The 25802-nt window shown below is 42.5% G+C and overlaps 1 protein-coding gene across 5 annotated transcripts in view; it reads right to left on the minus strand.

Moving 5' to 3' along the window:
* Positions 1-25802, minus strand: part of LYN (LYN proto-oncogene, Src family tyrosine kinase) — a 176365-nt gene that overhangs the window by 9158 nt on the left and 141405 nt on the right. For all 5 annotated transcript variants that reach the window (XM_049860090.1, XM_049860085.1, XM_049860088.1 and 2 more), the window contains exons 11-12: positions 13225-13378; positions 10610-10741 (exon numbers count right to left, since the gene is read on the minus strand). In XM_049860090.1, coding sequence (XP_049716047.1) covers positions 10610-10741; positions 13225-13378 — 286 coding nt within the window. The remainder of the gene's footprint in view (positions 1-10609; positions 10742-13224; positions 13379-25802) is intronic.

Below are 25802 nucleotides of genomic sequence, written 5' to 3' on the forward strand. Positions count from 1 at the left end.
CCAAGGGAAAATTGATGACAAGGACCTTTGTCGAGAGCCGACAGAGAAGACTTCCTCTGGAGCTGATGCCCTAAATTTGGACTTGAAGCCTACTAGACTGTGATAAAATAAACTTCTCTTTGTTAAAACCATTAACTTGTGGTATTTCTCTTACGGCAGCACTAGATGACTAAGACAAGTGTGCAAGTTTTTAAGTAGTATTTCAAGATGAAAAACACTTCTGGAGATCTTGCAAAGGGCCCACCAACAAACATCATATGACAAATAAATTATTTCTGACTGCCTTGGAAGTACTATTTCTTTTGACCATTTCAGATCTGAAGAACCAAATTACATGTTCCAAACTGATTTTTTTTTGTATGTATGGGTTATCATTTAAACAGTAACATTCATATATACGGGTTATTATTTTTTAAAAATTTTACTGCTTTTCATTGAAGTTTACAAGACAAATTAGCTACCCATTCAACAAATTGTACACAAAGTGTTCCAGGACATTGGTTGCAATCCCCACAGTGTCAAAACTCTCCCCAATTCCACCCTGGGTTCCTCGTTTCCTTTTGTCTTGATTTCCTATCCTTTCCTGTCTTCTCATCTTTACTTTTGGGCAAATGTTGGCCTTTTAGTCTTGTGTAATTGTTTGTTCTATGGAGCATGTTCTTTTCAGGTATTACTGTTAATTTTATAGTCCTCTCTATTGCTTGACTGAAAGATGGTATCTGGGAATGGCTGCAGTTCCAAGTCAGAGGGGCATCTTAAGGCCGTAGTCTCAGGGGTTCCTCCAGTCTCTTATCAGGCCGAAAAGTTTGATCTTTTATTAATTTGATTTTTCTATATTTTTATCCAGCTCTGTCCGGGACCCTTTATTGTTATCCTGGTCTGAGCCATCGGTACTGGCAGCCAGGAAACATCCAGTTCTTCTGGTCTTGGGGTTGTGTAGGCTATGATGCATGCAATCTGTTAGTCCTTTGGACTAACTGCTCCCTTGAGTCCCTGGTTTTCTTCACTGTCCTTTACTCCAGATGGGAAGAGATCACTAGTTGTATCTTAGATGGCCACTCACAAGCTTTTAAGACCCCAGACGCTATTCAGCAAAGTAGAATGTAGAACATTGTTTTTATGCACTATGTTATGCCAACTGACGTAGATGTCTCTCGAGTCTACGATCCTCAGCCATCAAGCCTAAAATCTCCATCTTGGGAGGTGTTTTGTTGTGCAGAAGAAGTTTCCATGACTGTGTCCCTTGTGTGTTCTATTGCCTATATCAGTACATGCAATATCTATAAATATGTATGTAGAGGTATCCACAACCTAACCTATATCTGCAGGTAGGTGCACTTCCTTACATCCTCCCATACCTCTTTAACATACCTATCTACCTATGCATCCCTTTGTAAATCACTGTTAATAGTATTGTTGCAGGATTGTCTATGTTATAGTAATTATTGTAGTTGCCCTGGTGGTGCAGTGGTTAAGAGCTATGGCTGCTAACCAAAAGGCTGGCAGTTCAAATCCAGCTGGCGCTTCTTGGAAACTCTACGGGGCAGTTCTGCTCTGTCCTATAGGGTTGGAATGGACTTGACAGCAATGGGTTTGGTTTTTTTTTTTAGTTTGGTAGTTGCCCTTTGTTCTTGCTCTTTTCAGTGTCTTCCTTTACCTTTGTTATGTTGTGCCGACTTTCCCCATATAGTGTATTGTCTTTCCCTTCAGCAATATTACCACATGTCTTCTATTTAGCAAATTACCCTCTCTCCCCTTCCCTTCCCTGGTTACCATCAAAGAATTTTTTTTCCTGTGCTTGAGCCTTTTCTTGTTGTTGTTGTTGTTTTAAATTTATATAATAGCAGTTCCATACAATCTTTGTCCTTTTGGGATTGGCTTATTTTACTCAACGTAATGTCTTCCAAATTCATTCATGTGAGATGTTTCACAGATTCTTTGTTCTTTAGCATAGCTTAGTATTCCACTGTGTGCAGTTTATCCATTTATCTGTTGATGTGCAATTAGGTTGTTTCCAATCTTTTTTGCTATTGTGAACAATGCTGCAATGAACACAGATGTGCATGTGCCTATTCGTGTGACGGCTCTTATTTCTCTAGGGTATATACCTAGGAGTGGGACTGCTGAGTCATATATTTTTATTTCTAGTTTTTTAAGGAAGTGCCATATCGTTTTCCATAGGGGTTGTACCATTTTACTTGCCCACCAACAGTGCATAAGAGTTCCAGTTTCGCCACAACCTCATCGGTATTTGTTGTTTTCTGTTTTTTGATTAGTGCCATTGATGTCGTGTTGAGATGGTATCTCATTGTAGTTTTAGTTTTCATCTCTCCACTTAACAGCAAGAGGTTTTTTTTTTGGTTGTTTTTTGGTATATGGCTAATGATCATGAGCATCTCTTCATTTTTAAATATAAATTTTTGTGTTGTCCAAATTTAAATGTAAATTTTATTTTATAAATTTTATGTATTTTCAATTATTCAATTTATTTGCTACAGTAGAACCAAATTTAAGAAGTGACACAATTTTATACCCAGGTAAAATGAAATGGCAACAACTAAGTGGAGTGCAAAAAACTAAAGCTTGCAGAAGAGAAAAAGGAAAAGATTTTGAGTTCCTGAAGACAATTTCAAAATTAACTTCCTTTTTAAAATGTAATGAATCAGAAGAGACTTCTGCTGAACACTCAAGTTTAATGAGTGCAAATCGTTGTACTGGTACCACTAGTGCTAAAATTACAAATAGCAATACAAATACAACAGAATTTCCAAATTCTGCATCCATTTCTTGCTGTAGTAAAAAAAATACTAATGGTGTAGAAAGTGAAACTATTTTAGAATCTGAAACTGTTGCATCTGCAGACCCCACAAATAACAAAAATACAGCTCCTGCTTTGTGGGATAATTTTTCTTCTAATGATGTAAATTATTGGATTGAAAGGGGGCCAAGCGACTGTCAACATCACAGTAGATCATTTGAAAATTCATGTTGAAAATTTCCGGATGGTAAACAGACAAGGTTTTGTAGCCAGAATATATTTCTAGTGTGCAAGGCTAATGGTGAAAATTATAAGCAGGAGTGGCTATTGTATTCTCCATCAGTCAGCTCTGTATATTGTTTTGTTTGCAAACTATTCAGTCCTAAATCATTTAATTCTCAATTTGCTCTGCATGGATTGGTGCAACACAAATATGACTGATAAACATGCAAACAGTTCAATTCACAGAGATTGTATGTTGTCGTACTTAAACCAAAGACATAGCTTTAGCTTAACTCATGAACTAGAAACAAAGTAGTAAAGAACATCAGTATTGGAAAGTTGTTTTCCAATACATTGTGTTGCTGTCATTATAACAATTCCTGAATATGGACTATCTTTTCAAGGAAGAAATGAAGTGCATGTGTCTTCCCAAAATGGAAATTTTTTGGGTTTACTTCAACTTGTTGCTCAGTTTGATACATTTTTAGCAGGTCACATCTCAAAATGTGGTAACACAGGAAAGGGCAACCCATTGTATATGTCTAAGACAACTATTAATGTGGGGGCAAATTAATAAAGACTTAATAAACTTGTTGTTGTTAGCTGCCATTGAGTTGGCTCTGAATCATAGCGACCCTATGCACAACAGAACGAAACACTGCCCGGCCCTGCGACATCCTTACGATCATTGTTATGCTTGAGTCCACTGTTGCAGCCACTGTGTCAATCCACCTCCTTGAGGGTCTTCCTCTTTTCCGCTGACCCTATACTTTGCCAAGCATGATGTTCTTCTCCAGAGACTGATCCCTCCTGACAACATGTCCAAAGTATGTAAGACGCAGTCTCACCATCCTTGCTTCTAAGGAGCGTTCTGAGTGTACTTATTCCAAGACAGATTTATTCATTATTCTGGCAGTCCATGGTATATTCAATATTCTTCGTGAACACCACAACGCCACAATTCAAAGGCATTTAATAAACTTAGTAAATGATAAAGTTTGATCAATTATTTTCAGTGAAATAAGTTGCTGTTGTTAGGTGCAGTCAAATCAGTTCTGACTCATATCGATCCTATGCACAACAGCATGAAACACCGCCTGGTCCTGTGACATCCTCAAAATTGTTGCTATGCTTGAGCCCATTGTTGCAGCCATTGTGTCAATCCATCTTATTGGGGGACTTTCTCTTTTTTGCTGACCCTCTACTTTACCAAGCATGATATCTTTCTCCAGGGATTGATCCCTCCTGATAACACATACCAAGTATGTGAGACATAGTCTCGCCATTCTTACTTCTAAGGAGCATTCTGATTGTACTTCTTCCAAGAAAGACTTGTTCATTCCTTTGGCAGTCCATGGTATATTCAATACTCTTCACCAACACCACAATTCAAAGGCATCAATTCTTTGGTCTTCCTTATTAATTGCCCAGCTTTCGAATGCATATAAGGCAACTGAAGACATCACGGGTTGGGTCAGGCGCACCTTAGTCCTCAAGGTGACATCTTTGCTTTTCAAAACTTACAAGAGGTCTTTTGCAGCTGATTCCCCCAATGCAATGCATCTTTTGATTTCTCGACTGCTGCTTCCATGGGTGTTGATTGTAGATCCAAGTAAAATGAAATTCTTGACAACCTCGATCTTTTCTCCGTTTATGATGATGTTGCTTACTGGTCCAGTTGTGAGGATTTTTGTTTTATGTTGAGGTGCAGTCCATACTGAAGGCTGTGGTCTTTGATCCTTATCAGTACGTGCTTCAAGTCCTCTTCACTGTCAGCAAGCAAGGTTGTGTCATCTGCATAACGCAGGTTGTTAATGAGTCTTCCTCCAATCCTGATGCCCTGTTCTTCTTCATGTAGTCCAGCTTCTCGGATCATTTGCTCAGCATGCAGACTGTATAAGTATGGTGAAAGGATACAGCTCTGATGCACACCTTTCCTGACTTTAAATCATGCAGTATCCCCTTCTTTTGTTCGAATGACTGCCGCTTGATCCATGTACAGATTCCTCACGAGCACAATTAAGTGTTCTGGAACTCCCATTCTCTGCAATATTATCCATAATTTGTTATGACTCACAGCCAAATGCCTTAGCGTAGTCGATAAAACACAGTGAAATAAGTATAGCTTGATATTTCAGTTTGTCTATAGATTCCACTCCTGATCTTTTTGAAACAGATCGGCTAAGTATTGTTTTAAAATATGTATCTTCTGTATCTCCAAGAGATGGAAAACCTGCCGAGTGACTTATCACATTTACCAGCTTAAAAAGTCACGCTGGTGAAGAAACTGCAAATCAAGAACTTCACTATGTAAAGTTTGCAAAACTGATTTTTCTAAGTGCAGACGCCAGTCCTGTGACCGTGCTGCCAGTATGTCAGGGTGCTATAAAGGCAGCAACGGAAAATTTAAAACACAGTGAACATGCCGTTTTCATACCACGTGGTGTGCGTTCACTTTATCGTGTAGGACACAGCACCCTAGATTGCTGTCCGGAAGCAGCTGATTTTTTTCTACTGTTCAATTACTCTACATATTTTTTACTACCTCTACTCACTGATGGGCAGTTCTTTAAACATATTTTGGCAATACTCAAGTTTTAAAATGTCTTTCTAATACACATTGGGAGGCACATGCTGTAGCAACGAGTGCAATCCTGGAATTGTTCACTCAGATTCTAGACGCCTTAGAAAATACTGCTGAAGACCAAACACAAAAAATACCAAAACAAAAGCTGAAAACATTGCCCACAAAATGCAAACACTAGTATATGTATTTACGCTGGTTATGTGGGATAACGTATCACTGCATTTTCATTGAACAAGTCATGCTCTTCAAGATTCAGAAGGAAATTTAAAGATGTGCACAGATCTCTACCAGTCATTAACAGGGTATTTACATGATTTAAGAGAAGATTCTGAAAAATTTGAAAACAGAACAAAACAAATACTGCCGAATACTGGTTATCAAGCAGTTCACTGTCACAGAAGCATTAGAAAGAAACAATTAAATGAAAGAAGTACTCCAGGACTATCACTGAGTGCCAGAGATCGATTTTGCGGATTCACATACTATACCATCATTGACAAACTCGAATCTTGCATGAAAAGATGGGAGAAAATGGGTCAAATTCTTTCAAATAGATTTTCCTTCTTTAACAGTGTGGATATACCTGATGAAGAATGCACGAAGGCATGTAAGAAATTAGTGCAGGCTTATCCCGATGACTTAAATACAAACCTTTATGGGGAAGTGAGACGATTTCATTCTTACATGAGAACTAAGTTAACAGATTTAAGAAAGACAAACTTTGCTCACATAGGCATGTATGGGAAATCCTGGTGGCATAGTGGTTAAGAGCTACGGCTGCTAACCAAAAGGTCGGCAGTTCAAATCCACCAGGTGCTCCTTGGCAGTTCTACTCTATCCCATAGGTCGCTAAGAGTCGGAATTGACTCAACAGCCTTGGGTTTGGCATCGGGTTTAGGCACGTATAATTCCGTAACAGAAGATAAAATACAATGCGTATTTCCCAGTGTTGAAACTGCTTTACACATATCCCTAACTTTAATGATCACAAACTGCACAACAGAAGAATGATCATTTTCATCCCTAAAGACTCTAAAGAGGCTCAAAAACCCTCAGTGTACAACAATGATTCAAGAAAGATTTGATTCATTATCCTTATTATGTATGGAAGTAGATATTGTTCAGTAGCTTAATAGTGATGAAATCATTGAAGAATTTGTAACAGTAAAAAATAGAAAGAAATGTTTTTAATTATAATGTTAGAGCTGAAAGATCTAAGAAAAAATATAGTAATTAGTTGTAATATTTGTTTTCTGATCATTAAATTTCCTTTTATGACATCTTTTCATTTGTTTATTTATAATTACAGCATTTATTATGAAACAAGCCTCGAAATTGAAGTACGAACTGTTTAAAGCAAAAGTGGTGAAAGTCGATCTTTTCTGGGAGACCAACAGAATTTTACATTAATTGTTGAAACAACTAAGTTCACTGACTCATTTAAATGAATATGTGGAATATTCTTTTTGTAGAAAATGTGGCATGTAGTAAAAATCTTTATATTCCACGTCCACTAAAAATTTCATAATCCAGTTCATCTCATTCTGCTAAAATGGCATACGCTGCCTTTGCATTCCATTGCTAATATTATAGTCTCCTTTAAAAATAAGTTACATCATGGAGCGCTAACACACACACACGTTAACCTGATACCTGATAAAGTAAACTGTAACCTAACAGGCGATGTTGTTCAATACTTACGTTGTGCTGCACACTCAGGTTCAGATGAGGCCCGATGGGCTTGAAGAAGGTGACTTGTTTGCCCAGAACCACGTACCACTACCTCCTGGCAGAGGAGGCGCACCACAGGTTATCAGTCTTTAGGGCTGTCACATGCCTTAATTTGGCCCTGGTTCTGAAGCAACTCTGCCAGGGGGTAGTGGTGTGTGGTTCTGGGCAAACAAGTCATCTTCTTCAAGCCCTGGGGCTTCATCTGTACATTACTGTGGAGCACATCATACATACTGAATGACATCCCCGTATTCGGTTACAGTTTACCTTATTAGGTAGCCTCTTGTGAGATAGCCCTGGTGGTACAGTGGTGAGGTGCTCGGCCACCAATTGAAAGATCGGTGGTTCAAATCCACCAGTCACTCTGTGGAAGAAAAACGTGGCAGTCTGCTTCCACGTCATCCAGAGTAAAATGGCCAAAAAGGCTCTACCCAATTCACTCCCCGCTCAACGCTCTGGCCTCCTCATCACGCTCAGCCCCTACCTTCTCACCCATAGCATAGGCACTGTCTAGAGACTAAACAACTAGGTGAGTCATTCATTCATTCAACAAACACTCATCGAGTCCCAAACCACGCCGGTTCCTGCCCTTGCCTGGAGCGAGCTGTGGTATCCTCTGTGAAGACACTCACCCCCGGCAGGCCCAGGCTCACTCTTCCACGCTGCTGAGCCTAGAACCCAGGTCACTGTGTGCAAAAACAGCAACCCTCTCCCTCCCACGAGCACACGTCATCCCTAAACTGCTTCATGGACTCTCCAAGGCACCGTCCACGGAATGTCTATGTGGTCACCGTCCATCTCTCCCTCCTAGAATCCTAGGTCCTGAGGGCAGGGGCTTAGAGACTGCGGTGTCCCTGTGCCCAGAGAGGGCCCGGCATGCTCAAAGAGCATTTTTTTTAAAGAATAAAATAAGTTTTTATTTATAGACTTATAGTAAAGGGGGAAGCCTTAACTTGTAAGATATTTCTTCCACAGTGTGTACAACATACTTTTTATTTCCACGGAATGGAATCAAACACGGACTGAGATTACAGTGTATATACACTAGAAGCCAGCACATGCCGGGAACGCGGGGGGCAAGGGTGGGTTTAGTGCCAGGTAAATCGCTCTTGGTATTTACATACAAAATCAGCTGGCTCTATTTCTTAGATGTGCACCAGGAAAGAAAGGAAGATGTGATCGTTACTTCATTAATCTGTCGTTTTGCAATACCGACATCATCAGAAATAGGGACAATTCACTGAGACTCAAATTTCAGTATCAGGAAATAAATATCAAAACAACACCACTGGCCCTCGCAAGGAAACCTCTACCCTCACCCAATCCTCCCCCTCCCTGTCTTACCCTCCAAAAACTACCCCCTACCAACTCCCTGGTGGCTGATGCCTCAAGACTCCTTTCTCCCAGGGACATCATGGAGGGCGATGCACCCGCAGGGCTGCCACACAGGCTTAGCAGAGCTGCGGGAAAACCAGCAGTGAACCCTGCCAAAGACTCTGCTGTGCAAATCCGTCCCCACTTCCCTTTTATACCACCAACTTGTTCAAGGATCTGGTCTTCCAATAGGAGTGATAACTAGCTTTTTAGGAAAAAAAATCCTTAAAAAGGGGGGTAGGAATAATTCTGATATTCCAAACCAACGGTCTTCTTAATGTAGAGCCGTTCACAAACTCCCAGTCCACCAGGCAGAGGGGAGGGCGGACAGGGCTAGAGGCTTGTGAGGGAAGGAAGGGTCCTCCAGGCCGTGCCGCCCGGCAGGGCCGGGGGAACTGAGTGGGGGCTTTTAGGACACCATGTGCTCAGACGTCCAGCCGGCCGTCTGTCATTCACAGAAAAAGCTGTCAGGCTGAGGTGTTTTGGTTTAAAAATTCCTCGTGGGGACAGGGAATCCCTGAAGGAAAATGTAAAAAAAAAACCAAAACACAAAGTAGTGGAAACAGAGAACAGAGAGCTGTTGTCTAAGAGCTTGTACGTAAAAATAAAAATTAAAAAAAAATAAAGAGTGTCTTAAACGGTTCTGAGGGTTCTAACGATGAACTGAAACGAGGAGGTGACGGAGGGGGCAGTTTTCACTGCTGGCCTGCCCGCTGGGCTTAGCTGGCCGCCCGCGGGAGTTTGGAGTGTCCTGGTGCTCTGGGGCTCTCGGCTCTGAGCTGGAGTCCACGCCCCACGGAAGGCGGAGACTGTGCTGCCCCTGGCGCTGGTGGGCGAGCCGTTGTCTGAGGAGGGGCACCCAGCCCGCCCTCTGCAGTGCACGGACTTGCTGCGCCCGAGGGGCATGCTGCTGCTCGAGGTCGTCGGGATCTTGCTGGTGTGTGGGGCTTTTCCTTCACGGACACTGGGTGGACTCTGTGGCTTTGTCTAGGATTTGGGCCCGGGATGCCTTCTCTCCTCGGAGTGATGGGACCAAGTCCGCAAGCTGTGAAGGTTGTCTTTCATGTGGTCCCTATGTTTTTGCTCCCCTGCAGTATGATGAGCCCCTCTGTCAGCATCACCCTCTACCCCGGCGGGCGGGGAAGCAGAAGAGGTGCAGGGGAGGGGGAAGTCACCACCACCAACAAGCCGAGTCCCCTCTACACACACACAACTCAGGCTAGAACCACCTTACTGCAAACAGCTTTTTGAATGAGGGAATGCTTTAAATATTAAAGACTTCATTTGAAATTCATCTTACCCATGGATTTTGTTAAAAGCCAAAGATTAATGAGGATATGAAGTCTTTGAGAAAAAAACCCTCTTCCTAAACATGCCAGCACAAACCCTGGCAATAAGGAGAGGTGGGCAAAATTGGGCTGGGTCCGGAAACACGAAATGATCAAGTTGCTGATATCCCGATGGCAAAGTTCTGAAAGCTCTTTTACTGATAAAATCAGAGGCAGTTATTTCAGGAAGAGGTAGAAACTCCACAGCATTTTATACAAGCTTCTGTTTCAAAACCAACTGAAAACCTATTACAAATTCTCGGTCATCCGTCTGCTTCTTCCGCCATCAGGTGCACTTCCTAAGAGAAACACCTGTGGTGAATTCGCCCCAGTATCCTCAATACTAAGACAGTGCCAGGCACAGTCAAAGCATTAAAGAAGTTGTTGAATTAATTTCTGAAGAAAAAGAATATCCACTCAGTAAAATAAGGTGCAGAGAAGTACATAAGCATATTTTAGAACAATTTCCACTAAAGAACAGCTAATATCAAGCTCTAGTACAAAGGGCTTAATCTTATCTGTTGAAAAGATGGAGTTATTTTTTATGCCTTCATGCAATTGAACTTGTTTTCTCATGTATGCCACTCGAATGGAAACAGTAAATGGTACCTGGGTAGGGAATTTTCCCATAGGTGACAATTTCATACAGGAGAATTCCAAAGGACCACACATCAGACTTAATGGTGAAGCACCCAAAGTTGATGGCTTCTGGAGCTGTCCACTTAATAGGGAACTTAGCACCTAAAGAAGAAGATAAAGGGTTCTTACTGGCATCTGAGCTTCAACAAAAAGTTACACATGTGTAACCTGTGACCCTCACACTTTCTTTAAAAAACAAACAAACATTTATTTTGGATAGGTAACACATACACATAGTACTAAAAAGAGATGGCACAAAATGTTCTTCTAAAAATGTTCACCTCCCTCCTCTGTTTCCCATTTTGGTGTTGCCTTCTTAAGAAGCAAAGTTTCCTGGGTCTCCTCGCAAAGATATAACTAGGCAATTTTAAGCCCAAAAGAACATGAGGCAGAACATAAATTTATTCTCAGCTTGTACATTTGCCCCTGAACACCAGTTTCTAATGCATATTCTTTAGCATTCAAACTTTCTCTAGTGAACACATGCTGTGTCCATATGGAATATAAATATATTTTTAACGTTTATATATTTTGTGGATAAATATTTTAAGCCTGTACTAATAGGAATCTCAGATGCTGCTTCAAACTTTAGAAACTAATGTCCTGTTCTTTCATTTGGTAGGGAAAAACAGTACTAAACTTTTAGGTATTGGGTAGAATGATAATCTGCCTCGAATGAGTTAGCGATGAAACTAGTCTTCTCAGGAGGAGCTGGTGGGGCTGAAGGACACTTGGCTCTCTGCACGACACCACACTTTCTCTTGAAAATACTTGTGGTGAGACACTACCAGGTGCCGCCGAGTTAAGTTTGACTCGTGGCCACCCCATGTATATCAGAGTAGAACTGTGCTCCACAGGGTTTTCAGAGGCTGATTTTCAGAAGTAGATCTATCTCCAGGCCTGTCTCCTGAGGTGTCTCTGGGTGGGCTTGAACCTCCAACCTTTCAGTTAGCAGCCAAGCATGTTAACAGCTTGCCCACCACCAGGGACCCCTGGGTGAGCACTCTAGACTTGTCAGATTCAACAGAACTAGTCAATGATGTCACCAAGAGTCGAAATCAGCTCAACAGCAACTAACAAAAATAGGCACAAATGAGCTTCTCTAAAAGGACACTTCAGTGGGATAAATTTTAGATTATGTACTCTGAGGCTAGACTTCCCTAGTTTGAACTCTTGTTCTGCTACTTACTGTGTGACCTTGGAAAGCTGCTTAACCTTTCAGTTTCCTCATCTATAAGGTGCAAATAATAGTAATAATATCTGTCAATAGGGGTATTGTAGAGACACATGAGCTAATATGTGAGGAGAACTTGGAATAGGGTAAATGTAAATACACTGTAAATGGTCGAGAGCTATCTTATGTAACTCCTTTTCCTCAAACTATCCGTCACCTGCCTTTCTGCTGTGATAATTATTAAGCCCAGAGAACCAAAACAAACCCACTGCTGTCGAGTGGATTCTGACTCATAGCAACCCTACAGGACAGAACAGAACTGCCCCATAGGGTTTCCAAGGCTGTAATCTTTACAGAAGCAGACTGTCACATCTTTCTCCTGCTGAGCAGCTGGTGGGTTCGAACTGCTGACCTTTTGGTTAGCAGCCAAGCACTTAACCACTGCACCACCAGGGCTCCTTAAGCCCAGAGATACAGCTATAAAAACCATTTAAGGCGAAAACAAAACAAAACCCACTCAAGAGAGCACAGGCTTGAGATAGGAAGAGAATCAACTTCAAACATGACAGAAGCAGAGAAATTCCCACAAATTGTAACACTGAATGTTTGTTACCTCTGTAAATTATGCCAACATCTTCCAAAAGGCACCAGAAATAAGCCATGCAACAATTAAAAGAAAACTATTCCTTGTTAACAATTTCTAGAAATGTCAAGAAACTATTTCATTCTTTCGGAAGAGGGGAAGCATTGCAAAGATGTTGCCTCGTGACTCTGTGGTGGGTGAGACCATCAAAACCCTCAGATCCTACCAACAGGAGAGGCCAGGGTGGCTGGGCCAGGGTGTGGCCACAGATCCCTGTTCAGGTGACTGAGTGGCACTGTGCCTGCATGGGATTCTTGTTTCTTTGTGCATGTTTGGGTCACACACACAATACTGAATGTAAGAAAGCATGGGAGTGTATTTTGGTAGCATTATATTTACTTCTGTGTGTGTGTGATAATTTCCATGTTTTAATTGGCAATTGGAAGAACAGGCTAGATTTAACATTGAATACAGAATTAACATTACAAATATCTTCTCTATAGTCAAGGAAAGGGTACTTCATCATTTGCGTGAGAAGTTTTAACATATAACGTTAAACGAATAAGCGAGATCTTGCCCAGTTAATGTTTTTTGGCTTTGGTTAATTGAAATACAGACGTCAGCATTTCTAAACTTTATAAAAGCATCATGTAGAGTTAATCAACTGAGTAATTTTGAAAAACTATTAGAATAGTATGATAAACAGATCAATATAGTACATGTTTAATATTGTGCCAAGTAAGTTTCTTATGATGAATGTTGTCAGTTCTTTGTTAAAAGCAGATAAAGCTAAACAGCAAAGAGCCTAAGAGTGGTGGCTGGCCATACCTTCCCGTGCAGTGTACTCGTTGTCCTCAATGACGCGTGCGAGGCCGAAGTCGGCGATTTTACACATCAGGGACTCCGACACCAGGACATTGGCTGCTCGCAGGTCTCGGTGGATGTAGTTCTTCCTCTCAATATACGCCATTCCTTCCGCAATCTGCACAGAGAGAGAGGCTCTGGTTTTCGTTTTCGTGTCTGGGCCCTTAGACAGTGTCAGCCAGGGCAAATGAGACCCTTATGAGTACCTGAAAGCCTCTTGTGTCTGTGCATAGATTACAAGCACCATTTGGACTCCTTTCTAAAACAATTGTCCCGAATTCTCCAACGATGATCATTCTTTTTCTTAGTAGCAACACTTCTCAACATTTTGTAATGTGTGGAGAATCTTTTTAAAACCTTACTAAGTTCCCACTTGTGGACAGAGAGGTGTCATTACCCCTGAGGGGGAAGTGGAGGCTTGTGTGTTGCTGTGAGGCTGGGCAGGTTTCAGCAGAGCTTCCAGGCTAAGGCTAAGTGAAAGAATAGCTCATTGTTACTGGAAATTCATGCCCGTCTCTCTGCCTCGGAATGCCTTTCCTTCCCTCTCAGCCAATCCCTAGGTTTACCGCCTGCTCTTCTAGAATTCCTTTTTACCTGTTACCATGGAATCAATTCCCATTCATAGTGACCATATAGGACGGAGCAGAACTGCCCCCAGCATTCCTCTTTACTTGCCCATAAGGCCTAATGTCTACAATAATCATTTCCACCTACTGATAATAGCTTTGTAATTATTTTTATAGTGTTTGATGTCAGTATTGTTGTCATGCCAACCAGACGATAAACACCTCCAGGGCAAAAGCCACGCCTACTTTTTCTATTCTTGCTTGTATCTACCGGAATCTTCAATCATTTGACAGAGCCAGGGAAAGTTTTTTTGGAAAATGTGCTAGGTTTTCTACACAGGCAGTCTCCAGGTCGTGAACATCTGATTGACTTCCATACAATCAGTAGTTACAAACTCCTGTAAAGCCTATTATATCATAAATTCAGGGTACACACAATGGTTCCTAATAACAAACCAGCGCTACTTTGCGATACACATCAAAACATTGTTATTATTATTGTATTATTATGTTAAAGATGTTTTAATGTATCTGGAAGTGCTTCTTTAATGTTTTTTATGCATAGAAAGGTACACCATATACTATATACTATGACAAACATTCCACCACTTGACTGTCAGTTTGTTGTACTGTGGTGGTTTGTGTGCTGTTGTGATGCTGGAAGCTATGCTACTGGCATTTCAAATAGCGGCAGCGTCACCCATGGTGGACAGGTTTCAGCAGAGCTTCCAGACTAAAACAGACTAGGAAGGAGGACCTGGCAGTCTACTTCTAAAAAAAATTGGCCAGTGAAAACTTTATGAATAGCAGCAGAACATTGGTATAGTGCCAGAAGATGAGCCCCTCAGGTAGGAAGGCACTCAAAAGATGACTGGGGAAGGGCTGCCTCCTCAGAGTGGAGTTAGCCTTAATGACGTGGATGGACTAAAGTTTTCGGAACCTTCATCTTTTGATGTGGCATGATTCAATATCAGAAGAAACCTCTGCAAATGTCTGTTAGTAATTGGAAAGTGGAATGTATGAAGTATGAATCAAGGAAAATTAGAAGTCCTCAAAAATGAAATGAAACTCATAAAGATCAATATCCTAGGCATTAATGAGCTGAAATGGACCGGTACTGGCCATTTTGAATTGGACAGTCTTACCGTCTACTATGCCAGGAATGACAAATTGAAGAGGAATGGCACCATATTCATCATTTAAAAAAAAAAAAAATTCAAGAACTATTCTGAAGTACAATGTTGTCAGTTATAGGATAATATCCATATGCCTACAAGGAAGACCAGTTAATACAACTACTATTCAAATTTACACACCAACCACTAATGCCAAAGATGAAGAAATTGAAGATTTTTGCCAATTTCTGTAGTCTGAAATTAATCAAACATGCAATTAAGATGCATTGATAATTACTAGTGATTGGAATGTGAAGGCTGGAGACAAAGAAGGATTAGTAATTGGAAAATATGGCCTTAGTGATAAAAATGATGCTGCAGATCGCGTGACAGAATTTTGCAAGACCAAAAATCTACTCATTGCAAATACCTTTTTTCAGCAACATAAATGGTGACTATACATGTGGACCTCACCAGATGGAATACACAGAAATCAGACTGACTACAGCTGAGGAAAGAGATGATGGAGAAGCTCAATATTATCAGTCAGAACAAGGCCAGAGACTGACTGCAGAACAGACCATCAATTGGTCGTATGCAAGTTCAAGTTGAAGCTGAAGAAAACTACAAGTCCAAAGTATGACCTTGGGTATATCCTGCCTGAATTTAGAGACCATATCAAGAATAAATTTGACTCACTGAACACTAATGCTCAAAGACTAGACGAGTTGCGGGATGACATCAACGATATCATACTTGAAGAATGCAAAAGTCATTAAAATGGCAGGAAAGAAAGAAAAGACCAAAATGGATTTCAGAAGAGACTCTGAAACTTGCTCTTGATTGAAGAGTAGCTAAAGCTAATGGAAGAACTGATGAAGTAAAAGAGCTGAACAGAAGATTTCAAAAGGCCGCTCAAGAAAACAAAGTATAATAATGACAAACACAGAGTCCTGGAGGAAGAAAAATAAAATGGAAGAAAACACCCGACATTTCTCAAGCTGAAAGAACTAAAGAAGATATTCAAGCCTCAAGTTGCAATATTTGAGGATTCTATGGGCAAAACATTGAACAACATAGAAAACATCAAAAGAAGATGGAAGGAATACACATAGTCGCTGTACCAAAAAGAACTGGTCAACATTTGGCCATTTTGGGAGATGACAGACATATTATCAAGAACTGATGATACTGAAGGAAGAAGTCCAAGCTGTACTGAAGGTATTGGCAAAAAACAAGGCTCCAGGAATTAATGGAATAACAATTGAGATGTTTTGACAAATGGATGGAATGCTGGAAGCACTCACTCATCTATGCCAAGAAATTTGGAAGACAGCCACCTGGCCAAGAGACTGGAAGAGATCCATATTTGTGCCCATCCCAAAGAAAGGTGATTCAAAAGAATGTGGAAATTATTAAACAATATCATTAATATCATATGCAAGTAAAATTTTACTAAAGATAATTCAGAAGTGGTTACCAAAGTACATCGACAGGGACCTTCCATAGATCCAGGCCAGATTCAGGACATGGGACAAGGGGTATAATTGCTGATGTCAGATGGATCTTGGCTGAAAGCAGAGAATACCAGAAAGATGTTTACCTGTATTTCATTGACTATGCAAATGCCTTAGACTGTGTGGATCATAACAAACTATGTAGGCAGTCGCTCAAACAAAACAAGAGGACACCGAGTGCTTTAAAATTAGGAAAGGTGTGTGTCAGGGTTGTATCCTTTCACCATACTTATTCAATCTGTAGGCTGAGCAAAAAGTCTGAGAAGCTGGACTACATGGAGAAAAAAGACTCATTAACAGCCTGTGATATGCAGATGACACAACCTTGCTTCCTGAAAGCAGAGGAGACTTGAAGCACTTACTGATGAAAACCAAAGACTACAGCCTTCAATACAGATTACACCTCAACATAAAGAAAACAAAAATCCTCACAACTGGACCAATAAGCGATATCATGATAAGTGGAGAAAAGATTGGAGTTGTCAAGGATTTCATTTTACTTGGATCCACAATCAATCCACCCACGGAAACAGCAGTCAAGAAATCAAAAGAAGTATTGCATTTGGCAAATCTGCTACAAAGGACCTCTTTAAAGCATTAAAAAGCAAAGATGTCACTTTGAGGACGAAGGTGCATCTGCCCCTAGCCATGGTATTTTCAACTGCCTCATATGCATGCAAAAACTGGACAATGAATAAGGAAGATCAAAGAAGAATTGATGCCTTTGATTTATGGTGCTGGCAAAGAATATTGAATATACCATAGACTGACAGAAGAACGAACAAATCTGTCTTGGAAGAAGTACAACCAGAATGCTCCACAGGAGCAAGGATGGAGAGACTTTGTCTCACATACTCTGGACAAGTTATCAGGAGGGACCAGTCCCTGGAAAAGTACATCATGTTTGGTAAAGTAGTGGGTCAGCAAAAAAGAGGACGGCCCTCAACAAGATGGACTGACACAGTGGCTACAATAATGGGCTCAAGCACAGCAACAGTTAGGAGGATGGTGCGGGACCGGGCAGTGTTTCGTTCTGTCGTACATAAGGTTGCTATGAGCTGGAACCAGCTGGATGGCACCTAACAACAACAAAACAAACTTTTCACAAACTGTGGTTAGTATGAACCATACCTGTTTTGAGTTACTTGAAATTTCACTTAAAGACAGACTTAGGAATGGACCTCGTTCCTAATCAGGGGACTGGCTGATTACCCTGTTGTTGGCACACTGCTGCATCAATTTGGCAAATGCTATTTATAGCCACCAATTGTGACTGACAACCTGTGCGTGCTATGTCAGTCTCGATGTCCAGCCAGCCCAGCATTTCACTCCTGACCGGGCCACCAAGGAAGGCTGTCTTGAGTGGAGAGAATCATAAAGAACAAAGGAGATCTGATCTTTTTTTTTTAGTGGAAGGTACACTTTAGTAACGCAGAGCTTCTACAGCCATGAAGAGTGTGTGCAGTGAAGACTGTGCACGTGGAGTGAGGAAGCCCCGCCAGCTGGGCTGATTAGCCAGTAACCAAGGTCCGCACAGGCTTACTTGTGTTTCCTTGCTAATCTGTGGTGAACAGTTTCACATGGGACTCACCGCATCTTTGATCAGTCCTTCGTGCAAACCCAGTGAGGTCACTGCCTGCTTAAATCTGCCCTCTCGACAACCTCCAAACTCCTCCACACTGCTGACGAGGTCCTGTACAATCTGTCCTTACTGACCCCCTCCAGCCTCCTCCCCGTGACCATCTTCTCTTCGGTCTCTGATGTTCACACCTGCCTCTGCAGGGAACATACCTCTCTGCCCTTCTACCTGACCAGCTCATTCTGCAGGGCTCGGCTTAGACATCACTTCCTGGAAGAAGCCTTGCCAGCCCTCCTTCTCCTCCAGCGCACATGCTCCTGGCTCCCTGTTCCACCCAGATCTGCTTGTCTGTGTCCATCCAGTCATGCAAGTCCCTGGAGGGCAGGTATGACAGGAAATCAAGAGGTTGGCAGTTAAAATGTACCCAGCAGTGCCATGGAAGAAAGGCTTGGCAATCTGCATCTGTAAAGATTATAGCCAAGAAAACCCTATGGTGCAGCTCCACTCCGTGACACTTGGAGTCACCATGAGTCAAATTGACCTGACAGCAGTGGGTTTTTTTGGTTTGGGATGTGTCTACTAGTGCCATGTCCCAGCACTTAGCACAGGACGAAGCTGATCAGATGCCAGGCTCAGAACAAGGGACCCTATCCTCTAAGGAATTCCAGAAGTGTGCCAGGTGCTGAGCAGAATGGAAAGCAGACAGGGACAAGGTCCAGGCCAATCTGGAGAGTGTGACTGAGTCCCCCTGACTGTTCTCCCAGCACCCAAGGCCCAAGTGCTCAGGAGACGTGTGACCTTTATCTGACTCTGGAACATGTATGAAGCAGCCTCTACGGCAAGTCAGCAAAAGGTGGGCAGTGCCGAGGCCCAGGGCAGGGTGGGGTGCCTCTGGAGTGTGTGACTCTCCAGGACAACTCCCCCCAGCACCAGCCGGCAGTGTGGCGAGGGCAGGAGGAAGTGATGGGAGAAGGGCGTTCTAGAGTGGGACTCACCGAGAGGGGGAAGACAGGTGTGGGCAATGCTGACGGAGGCTGGGAGACAGGAGCTTCCCTCTGTATTTCCCGTGCTCTGCTGGGACCTCAGACAATGCCCACGAGAAAGAGCCAATGATATAGGGAAAAGGTGAGTGAAGACTGGGCTGGGTATGTGTGAAAGAATGGAAAGGTGGAAAATTACAATCAAATGGAGTTTGAAGCCTGGGCCTTCGGCGATAGCAACGGCAGCTCCTCCAGCCAATAGGAGATGGGAACTACAGAGCCGGTACCACGAGCACTGCCTCCAGGCCCCTGCCTCTGCTGCTCCATGCGAGCTGTACCATTTCCAAGTCTTGGGTATCAGGTAAAAACTAACCAGTTGAGTTGATTCCAACTCATGGCGACCCCATGTGTGTCAGAGTAGAACTGTGCCCCACAGGGTTTCCAAAGGCTGATTTTTCACAAGTAGATTGCCAGACCTTTCTTCTGAGGTGCCTCTGGATGGATTTGATCCTCCAACCTTTCAGTTAGCAGCCGAGCGCATTAACCATTTGGACCACCCAGAGCAATAACATACACAAACTGCACTAGAAACCTGAAAAAAATAAAACCAGTGTTGGCTGAAATCTGAACTAAGACCTGAAATGACACAGTCACTGGGTCTTTCTCCACATGTAGGAAGCCCTGCTGGACCCTCTCCTGGGGCTTCTGGTTGGACCCACACAGGTGAGCGCTTGCTGCACGGACAGCCTCGAAGACATGGGGACCAAGTGAGGACCACATTGCTCTCATTCTTCATAACCGATTGTGATGATCTGCTGATGAGGAGAAGCTTTCTGGGAACTTGTTGGTAAGGGTTTTATCACGCCTACCCAAGCTCTGCATTCACATAAAAGCTGAATGCGTTTCTGAAATAATTCACTGAAATAATGGCCAACTTGCAGCAAGCCCAGTTTATCTTGGCTTTCCTTCCACATACCCTTGCTTTAAGGAGCTTGGATTCTAAGCAGTAATAATCGTTTTAACCAAGACTAAGATTCAAAACAATGGTATTAGCTAAGTTGAAAAAATAATAGATATGGGAGCAAATGAAAAGCTTTCAGACATGACTTGCTTTCAAGATCCTAAAAGATCACATCTCTCCTCTTCTATAAAAATAGTTCGTTCTCTTCACTATTTCCCTGGTCTGTATGCATCATTCATTCTTGGTTTCTTTTTAAAACCTCTCAATCTTTATTCTTATTTTTGGTTGTTGTATTTACTTTGGCTAAAATAAGTCCTGCTCTATTTCACAACAGCAAGAAGAAATTGGAGACTATCTTGGCAATGGAATGGAGGACCAGCTTTCTTCCATGGAATACTCTCCTCCCCTCCGGGGCGTTGAGCGAAGCTGTTGTCAGGGCTCAGTAAGAGCCGTCACATAAATACAGCAAACCAGCCTCAGGCTCCCATTGCTCCATTAGCTGGAAGGCTGACTCAGATGGGAGTTACACGGGGGGCAAGTCTGCTGGGGAAAGGATCTGTGTGATGATGACAGATAATAATAACCACCACATTCCTCCTTCCACTAACTATTTACTATGTTCCAGACACCATCATTCTTTACACCTAGCTCATGTTGCATCTTAATAACAAGTGTGTTATAGAGAAAACGTTCTACATTCTACTTTGGTGAGTAGCGTTTGGGGTCTTAAAAGCCTGTGAACAGCCATCTAAGATACTCCACTGGTCTCACCCCTTCGGGAGCAAGGAATAATGAAGAAAACTAAAAATACAAGATTAGTCCCAAGGACTAATGGACCACATATACCATGGCCTCCACTAGACTGAGTCCAGAACAATGAGATGGTGCTTGGCTCCCACCACTGACTGCTCTGACAGGGGTCACAGTACACAATAAAGGGTCCCAGACAGAGCTAGAGAAAAATGTAGAACAAAATTCTAACTCACAAAAAAAGACCAGACTTACTGGCCTGACAGAGACTGGAGAAACCCCGAGAGCATGGCCCCCAGACACCCTTTTAGCTCAGTAATGAAGTCACTTCTGAGGTTCGCCCTTCAGCCAAAGATTAGACAGGCCCATAAAACAAAACAAGACTAAAGAGGCACGCCAGCCCAGGGGCAGGGACTAGAAGGCAGGAGGGGACAGGAAAGCTGGTAACAGGGTACATAAGGTCGAGAAAGGAGAGTGTTGACATGTTGTGGAGTTGTTAACCAGTGTCATAAAACAATATGTGTACTAATTATTTAATGAGAAGCTAGTTTGTTCTGTAAACCTTCATCTAAAGTTCAATTAAAAAAAAAGTGTGTTAGGTAGGTTTTATTTCCATTGTACAGATGCAAACGAGGCTCAGAGAAGTTAAATAACCTGCCAACAGTGACATGTGACGGAGAGAGCCCAAATGAAACCCAGATAGGTCCAGACAAAGTCATCCACCGTACTCCATAAAGTCACATCAGCAAGCATCATTCAATATATGATGGATAGACAGGTGCCTCTGGAACTCAGAAGTTTTCATTAAGAGAATACTTCTTGTTGATGTTAGCTGCCATTGACCCAGCCTCTGACTCATGGCAAACCCATGTGCAATGGAATCAAATTGTTTTGATTCATAGGGTTTTCACTGGCTGATTTTTCAGAAGTAAATCAATTGCCAGGTCTTTCTCCCTCGTCTGTCTTAATCTGGAAGCTCCACTGAAACCTGTTCAGCATCACAGCAACACCCAAGCCTCCACGACAGATGGGCGGTGGCTGTGCATGAGGTGCACTGGCCAAGAATCAAACACAGGTCTCCCTCATGGTAGGCGAGAATTCTACCCATGAACCTCTACTGCCCTCCTTTACTCAGAAGAGAGGAAAATGCTTTAGAAGTGTACTCCCAGAATTCACTACTGTTAAGTCAAAATTTCACCTCAGAAAGAGCATCACAAACTCATAATGAAGGCAGAGTTCAGCGCATCCCTCTGAGGAAGGGCACACAAGCTTAACTTAGGATGTCTTGGTCTAGAACAGTGTTTCTCAACCTTTTTTTCATGACTGCTCCCCTAAGGAGAAAAAGTTAATTAAAATTTTATTTAAATTTATTTATCCCTAACAAGAGATGTTAAATACAAAGAATTAAGATTTTGTCAGGTAAGGTTGAGTTTTAGAGGGCTACAAACTACTGTAATATCTAACATTTTTTTCACCTCTCCCCACCGAGAACAAACTACGCTCCCTTGTGGGTAGTCTCACTCAGTTGAGAATGTGAGAATCCATGGTTTGAAGGATGTTAAATGGAACAAAGAAGGTTTAAGACCAATTTGCCCTATGACTGAGAGGACGGAAATCAGAAAAAAAAAAAAAGAAGACCGATGATATGTTCACGGCTGAGGTGTGGTTAACACTCTGTCAGAATAAATCAATCATACCAAAATTAAGCAGAAAATGGTCTCTCATCCAAAGAACACTATAAAAAAGCAGGAGCTGTCATCCCTCCCTGGAACTTTGATGGCGCCCCAAGGAAGTAACTTTCCCAGAGTTCCAGGTTAATGGAATAGTTGGGAAGTGAGCTCAATTTCCCTTCTGGGTATTCAGTGATAAAATGAAACTTTAACCCTTATGGCAGTAGTTCTTAATGGTTCTATGCGTTAATCACCTGGGGAGCTTTCAAACGTCACCAGTACCCACCCCCGCCCCCTGCCCCCAAGCCCATTAAACCTGCAGGAGGGGGCCCAAGCTTCCTAAAGTTAAGAACCACTCCAGCACACTAAGTGTAGCCTTTGGTCAGGCAGCAGCTCTGGGATCAGCTAAGAGCTTATTAGGAGGAATTGTGGACCCTGGCCCTGATCGAGTCAATCACAACCATTTTAACAAGGTCCCCAGGAGATCTGTATGCACACTGTAGTTTCACAAGTGCTGCGTTAGATCATATTCTTATAAGCTAGGTTCTAGATGAATTTGAAGAAAATCTGGGTCTCAGCAAGTTGCCTGAGAACAACCTCAAAAACAGATTGTTACCCTCACAATGCTTGGGGAGGATGTCCCAGGGGCCATGCAGCTAAAGAGGGGAGAATGAGCGAGATGTGCCCCTAGAGAGGCCAGGTCAGGGAGAAGCCAGGGCTGCGTGGGGCGCCCTGAGACACGGAGGCTAGATGAGGTGGAGAAAAGGTGCAGATTACGCAGGCCCTGGGACACCTGGGCAGAATTCCTGGTACATCAACAGCTCAGAGCATGTGGCGGAGCCTATGTGGCCCCTACAACTTGGGTAGCAGGACCCCTTTGGCCTGACAGCTAGAGGCAAGGGACACACGGAGCCAAGCAGTCCCTACGGCCTCTCCCCTCTGTACACTGGCTGGGTGGCTAGGGCTTTACTTCGAGGGTTTGGGAAACTGATTGAATCTTTTGGTTTTAAATCATATAAGGAGATTCTTCGTCCTCATGGGCCATGCCAGCATCACAGTGTCATGCCTGCTGGTGTACAAATCCAACTTGCAAAACCACTAGCTAAAGAGGAAGAAGGAATTAAATTCGTCTCTTTTCTTCATACTCTACCTTGTAACTGTATCAGAGTCAATGTGTGAAGCTAAGGGGGATTTGAAATACAAAGCACCCCTGCAGCTAAAGTGAGAACCACGCCAGAAGATACTATGTATGTACTCCTGACTTAAAAACCAGCCGACTTAGGGTTAGATGTGCTGACATTTCTCATGGTCTTCAGCTCGAGTAGCATGGCAAATATACAATTTTTAGTTCCTCTTTTTGTACTTCAGTGGAAATATAAGATGACGTTTTCTCCCTGTCTGACTGTGTGTGTGTGTGTGTTTTTAAAAGCTGTTTAATGAGCTAAGTATTTGGAAAGGCCACAGAGATGCTATGGTCACAGTTCCCAGGAGGAGGCAGGATGACAGTTACGGTACTTGGAAATCCACATGACTGATGCAAACCATTCAGAACACCCCCACAGACAGTACACTGCCATCCTGGGAGGCACACTGTGTAAAAGAGAGAGAACCGCAGGGAGTCCGACAGTGAGCCAGAAACCCAGATGGGTTCTGGTGAAACTTCCTGTATCTGGTACCCAATGACAATTCTAAGCACCTAGGAGATATTTAAGCAGCCAGTGGTGGTTCGGTGGTAGAATTCTCGCCTTCCGTGTAAGAGAACCATCTCAATTCCCACCCAATGCACCTCGTACGCAGCGGCCACCCATCTGTCTGTCAGTGGAGGCTTGCATGTTGCTATGATGCTGAACAAATTTCAGCAGAGCTTCCAGAGAAATACAGACTAGGAAGAAAGGCCTGGTGATATACTTCCAAAAATCAGCCAAAGAAAATCCTATAGATGACAACAGTCTGATCTGCAACAGATCATGGGGATGACTCGGGGTTGGGCAGTGTTTCACTCCATTGCACATGGGGTCGCCATGAGACAGGGCAGCTAACAGCAACAACAACAAGGACAAGGCCCCTTGTGTAATGCATAAGAAGGCACTTATTTTATAAGGAATTCAACTCTAGAGAAAAACCTCAATTATGTTTTACAAACCAAAGCAGAGCTCAAACAATCCATCTTGCACATGACCTTATTTGCTAGTTAATAACCACCAAGGCCCACATCTTCCCAGGGTTTTCTCAGAGGTCCAGTATCCAACATGGCACACCTCAGATTACAGCAAACTCTCTGTCCGGATGCTCTGGCTCTGGACCACAGTAGCCTTGCAGCCACGTGCTCCATGGACAGTGTGCTCAGCACACCCACCTGCTGGTTTCATCAGAGGGTGTGAGTGATGCTTTGGACAAATACTGAAATTTTGGGTGGATCTGGAAGTCCTGTTTTACTATTCCAATGACTAACACTTTTCTGAGAAATTGACAAGTAAAAGGCTATCTTCCTCAGGGGTTATTTTTTATTTTAAAGAAAAGAAACCCCATTTGAGTCGGATGACCAAGAGAATCAAGGAAACAGAGGAGCCTGATCGAAGGAAGTGGTATGACTGCCCAAGCAAGGCTAAAAGCCACCCCAGGAAATTCCAGCCTCAATGACAAACTGGAACTGAAAACACAACCTGTCTTAGAATTGGCTGGCTGGAAAACATCTGTCATCAAGACGAGCAGTGAGAGAAAAACAAAACAAAAAAAACAAAACAAAAAAAACCTGCCAGCAAGTAGGAAAGAATAAAAATCTGGTTTTCTTGTTGCTTTACCAGCTCTATTAGGCATCGTTTGCCTTGCTCCCTCTACATGGACTTGTCTCCTACACTTGGAAAGAAGTAGAACTCAAATAATTAATTCCTTAGGAAAGTCCGTGAAGCCTATGAACTAATGATATCAATAAGAAGTTGGGGCTGAACAAATGAGTGGCAACAGAGTCCCTCTAATGGATTCTCAAGCCTCTCTGAAAGGTCTTTTGTAACAGGGGCCTCCTGTGTCTAAAGAGTAGGCTTTGGGAATGGTTCCTGTCTTGGGCTAAAAGAAGGTCTGGGGACTGGCTAGGACTTCTAATACAATATTGAATATAAGTGGTGAGAGTGGGCAACCTTGTCTTGTTCCCAGAATCGGGAAAACTCTTAGTCTTTCTCCATTAAGTATAACGTTGGCTGTTGGCTTTTCATATATGCCCTGAATTATATTAAGGAATTTCCCTTCTATTCCAATCTTCTTTAGGGTTTTCATCAAGAAAGAGTGTTGAATTTTATCAAATGCTTTTTCTGCATCCGTAGAGATGATCATGTGGTTCATTTCCTTTGTTCTATTTACGTGGTGTATCACGTTGATTGATTTTGTAATGCTGAACCATCCCTACATTC

The sequence above is a fragment of the Elephas maximus genome, chromosome 19 (assembly GCF_024166365.1).
Source record: "Elephas maximus indicus isolate mEleMax1 chromosome 19, mEleMax1 primary haplotype, whole genome shotgun sequence".
NCBI lineage: Eukaryota > Metazoa > Chordata > Mammalia > Proboscidea > Elephantidae > Elephas > Elephas maximus.